Here is a 4,755-nt window from a genome sequence, read left to right on the forward strand (position 1 = left end):
GGGGGGACGGAGCGAGGAGGAAGGAGGAGTGGTAGAGGGAGTGGGAATGAAAAGGGTTGAAGTCATAGAAAACTTTGGCCGTGATTGCAGTAATCCTGTTATCTCTCCTGCTAAAGCTGGCCACTTTAGTGACCTGGAGACACAAATGTTAAGCTCCCTCTGTCTCTCGTGCTCTTTTCACTCCATCTTCGCTCCATCCTGCTCTCTTTAGCCAGGCTCGTTGAATGCCGGGGTGGTCTTGGCTCTATTGGACTCTGAATTCACAGTCTTCACACACACACCGAGAGCTTTTTTTTTTTTTTTTTTAATTCCCTCAGAACAAAAGGGAGCTTCTCTCTTGAATTTCTCGCTCGTCTCATGCATCCTAATGCGTCCGTTGCTCCGCGTGTTTATAGTTGAAGAGAATGCGAATGAACTCAAAATCAGCTCCAAGGTGATTAATGTGTGATTTGATAAGCATATTCGAAAGCGTGCATTGTTTTTGCTCAGAAGGAGTAAATAGCGTGGTCAAATTTAGCTTCTCATCTATTAGCCAGTTCACACTGCCATTTGTTATCAGGATAATGGGGCGTAAAGAGGGCTATTAGTCCACAACATATGTTGAAATCCTGTACAGATACACACACACATACACTCACAGGCCCCTAATACACTTAAGCAGCATGAAGTTAGAACAGGTGCTGATTGTTTTGTACATGTTTTGAAAATCCTGTTTGAAAAAGAAGCCATCTTCTCCAGGCTATTTGGAGTAGAAATAAACTAATACACAAATGCCAAAAAACCTAATGAGCGTTTTTGTGCCTTTAAAAAAAAGTCTGAGCTTAAACTTGAGTAACGTCTTAATCCTGCACATGAATCCAAATTTTATTCAGATGGACTTTTTTTTTTTTTTACCAAAAACAGGGAGCCTCAAAGTAAGAGTTGCACAACATATCATCATCACCATCCAAATGTTAGCGTTATTGCTAAAGACTGTTTGGAATGCAGCATTTGTTCATCGTTATTTCCACGTTATGAATATTGCAATGCCAATAATGTATTCAACCCATTGGATGAAGCCTCACACACACCTGACACAATCAATCCAATTTCCAAGTAACCTGCAGCCTTGCTCGTAATTATTTATTCACTGAAGTCAAAGGTAAATTGGACCCATTTGTTAAAAAAAAACAAAAAAACAGTGAAATTCAAGAACTATTTTTAAATACTTTTTTTCCTCCTGATATGATTATCTAAAGCGCAAGTTCTCAGTGTGATGTGTCACGTTTTATTTTTCACTGGACTCCAGCTATACCAACAGGAGATACAACACATATTAATTTATTATCAGCTCATTTYTGGAATAACCGAGTTCTGCTAATAATATGTCCCTCCCTTGGATTACAGTAGGAAGGGAAAAATGSCAACATGTGGGTTGATTGAGAATAGARGAATGAACTGACCCACAGCTAAGTGGGAGGCCACACCTAAAAGGCGGAGAAGGTGCGTCACGCCGCGCTGTGTGTTACTGCAGATTCCCGTTTTGATTGTAATTCCTGCATGTCAGCGCTTAAGCTGACAAACTGCTCCAATTTCGACTTAGTATTCGCTGCTGCATTGAGATGTTGGTAATAAGATAATTGGCATTCTGAGCTCTTTCTCCTGCAAGCGGACCTATAGATCGGTGCCTATAGGTCAAAACCCGATCAAAGCCCTACAGCTAATCTGCAATGCTAATCTTCCCCCCACCAACAAATAATCGTGCTAAAGAACTGTTTAAATGAACCTCTTTGGAAGCCTGCATAATGTGCCTTTTGTATGTTTAAGAGACATAATAGCAGGGGGGCTTTTCAGTGGAGAAAGCACTGCCCTCTGTTATTAACTCATTAGACCTCAATGCTTTCATTCAGAGCCAATGTCCGACCTCCCCTCTCTGAGAGAATGAGCTCGGTAGCATCACAAAGGCAGCGCATTCCGGCTAAATAATCGTGCATTAAAATTTAAAGCAAATAATTAGGATGACTCAAAGCAAGCGGTGCAACGCAGAGAAGATAAGACGGAAGCTAACAACGCGTTGAGTAAACATGAATGCTCGGCTCYCCTGCTGAACCCGGAGTTGCCCATTCGGTGAAGGACGTCGAGTTTAGCAGGTAGAGATTCCAACTGGATAATTAACAGATTCCTTCCCATTATAATTGGAATCAGTCTGGCTTATTCCTGAGGAAAGGGGAAGAAAATTGAATCAGTGTTGTGAGCACAGAAATTACAGCCATTCTCCTCCTTAATTAGATGTCTTTGCTGAAATCACAACCACGGGCAWYCATTCTGGCATGTCGCACTCAGCATATGGCCGTCCGTCTATACGCGCGCCTCTCGTTCGGTGCCGTCGTCTTTCAGATGCGTCTATCTGTGAGACTCTGAGGCTCATTCTGGCTGCTTTCCCTCCTGCTGCCATCTTGTTCGCCAATCAGACAGRTTCAAATAACACATCTTTGGAAACGCCGCTCATATCGCTAATTTCAGAGGACTGGGTTTTTTGGGGGGGGGGTTTTATTGCTGTTTTAATCAAAGTTACTTCACTGTCTGGAAATGACGAGGGATTCGTGGAATCTGTTTTTAAGTTTAAGAAACGGAGGGGGGGAAAGAAAATCAGGTAGTCTGAAAATATTAGTATTTTCAGACTTTATTCCTGTTACCGCTGTCTAAAAGATTMATTTATCCTTACAGTGTTGAAAATGCAGTCAATTCATGGTGATTCTGTGAATTTATGCAAAACTACACAAAATGGACTGGGAGCTGAAAGTCTTGTAAACTATTACATTTACACTGAAGAAAATAGGCAAAACCCTAATTTAATAAGTAGTACCACAGAATATTTGGGGGRAKGGGGGKAATTAGTTTTAGGGATTCATACAGCATCCAGCTAAAATGGAATAAAATTAAATCTGAGGAAGATGTTGCGGATATTATCATGTCATTCCAGATGGTCATTTGGATGGCGACAAATGGTCCACTGAGCAAGTCCCACTGAGATTAAAATATTAAGCATGCATCTACAAATCTCTCCTGGCACAAAAACAAAAATGAAATTAAGGAGTTTCACCATGCGAGAACAATGAGCGGTTGACTAATGGCTCGATCACTTACTTAATCACAGCCCAGGTAGCCAGCCGACTGGGGGGTGCGGCGGCTGCAGCGTTTGCATGCAAATGCTGTAGCCRGAAGCCGGCCGTGCAAACTCCGAGGCACGGCTTAAGCCTTGTGGARGGGGGACACAAAAGCTCGGCGGAGACACGCTGGTCCAATCTTTGGGGCCGCATTCAGGAACACAATATCCCGATCCTAACATGTTCCACACCCCTGCCTCAAGCTCGTGCTGTGTGTGTGTCAGGCTCTGTGTGTGTGTCTGTACGAGTCCAAGTTTTCAATAGGCTTGATGTGATATCCTTTTTATCTCTGCCAGCGTGTGAGTGGATAAACTCTTCTTTCCAACGGAACGGTTCTGCATGCGAGTGAGAAACAAAGTGCGAGCTGTTATGAGTTATAGATTGTTTTTACACATTTCCACTGCACCTGCATGATGTTGACGGCGAACGTTACCCCCACCCCAAAACCTCCCCATCGGCTCTGATGCCTCTCTCTGCCACTTTCTCTCCCGTCAGGAGGTGATGCAGATGGAGAGGCAGCTCGGGGGTCGGCTGATTGACGAGCCACAYGTCCTGCTTTTCAAAGACAGCTACCACAACCTGCGCCTTTCCATCCACGACATGCCCCAGGCGCACTGGAGGAGCAAGCTGCTAGCCGGCTACCAGGTGTGTTGGGCGGGGGTCGCTCTGGATCACTGTGACGGGGAACAGGAAATGTAATTCTGGTGCCTGACTGAATCTGTCAAATTAGTGAATCAGCTTTTAGAACAGGGGATGTCAAACTCTTTCTTTATGGGCCGTAACGAGATCACGAATGTGCTCATGGACCGGTTTGTGCCAGGATGTTTTGATGAAACCCAAACTGTTCAAATGTTATTTGATATCGGACACTGCATTCGTAAAATTAAACAATGTTGAGGTTTACAATATTTGTGCTTTTGTATAAATGCAGCTTCTTGTTACTCGCACAAAATAAGTAAAAAGTAAGRAATACTGCCACCTGCAGGTGGGAGTTAGCAGTGACTTAAATGAAAAAWTTTTGGCCACTTTTGCATAAAATTCGCAACAATGTCCGAGTTACGCRTTACCGTAAAACAATGCCGGGATCTGTTGACTTTGTGTGAATTTTTACAATCGTGGAGTCGCGAGAAACTGGAGGGGCYGATTTATGTASCTTGGAGTCTGGAGTCTATAGAGGGCCACATTCAAAACTACCGAAGGCCAGATTTGGCTCCCRGGCCTTGAGTTTGACACRTGTTTTAGAAGATTTCTTTACTTTTGCTTTTGAATTAGATTATTACRTTATTTAGGAGCAACTTGTTATCACTAATTAATTTTAATGGCCTGTTATTCTCTGTGTAAACGTGTTTTTATTTTAGCTCAGATTTTTAATTAGACCTGTTCTAGACCAACTTGTATTCAATATCCACTCAAAGCGAGGGGCTTTTTTGTGTCCATTTCTTCCTAAATCTTCCCAAGTAGTTCACTAATTTATTGCATTATATTGTGTGCATGTTTTAATAGCATGTATATGTGGGCTGTGTGTGTGTGTGTGTGTGTGTGTGTGTGTGTGTGTGTGTGTGTGTGTGTGTGTGTGTGTGTGTGTGTGTGTGTGTGTGTGTGTGTGTGT

At 42.9% G+C, this 4,755-nt stretch overlaps 1 protein-coding gene across 4 annotated transcripts in view; it reads left to right on the plus strand.

The window, feature by feature from the left end:
- The window catches only part of unc5a (unc-5 netrin receptor A), a 171,900-nt gene that overhangs the window by 157,762 nt on the left and 9,383 nt on the right, over window positions 1-4,755 (plus strand). For all 4 annotated transcript variants that reach the window (XM_008419931.2, XM_008419932.2, XM_008419933.2 and 1 more), the window contains one exon: window positions 3,642-3,791. In XM_008419931.2, coding sequence (XP_008418153.1) covers window positions 3,642-3,791 — 150 coding nt within the window. The remainder of the gene's footprint in view (window positions 1-3,641; window positions 3,792-4,755) is intronic.

This window comes from Poecilia reticulata, linkage group LG10, assembly GCF_000633615.1.
Source record: "Poecilia reticulata strain Guanapo linkage group LG10, Guppy_female_1.0+MT, whole genome shotgun sequence".
Classification (NCBI taxonomy): Eukaryota; Metazoa; Chordata; class Actinopteri; order Cyprinodontiformes; family Poeciliidae; genus Poecilia; species Poecilia reticulata.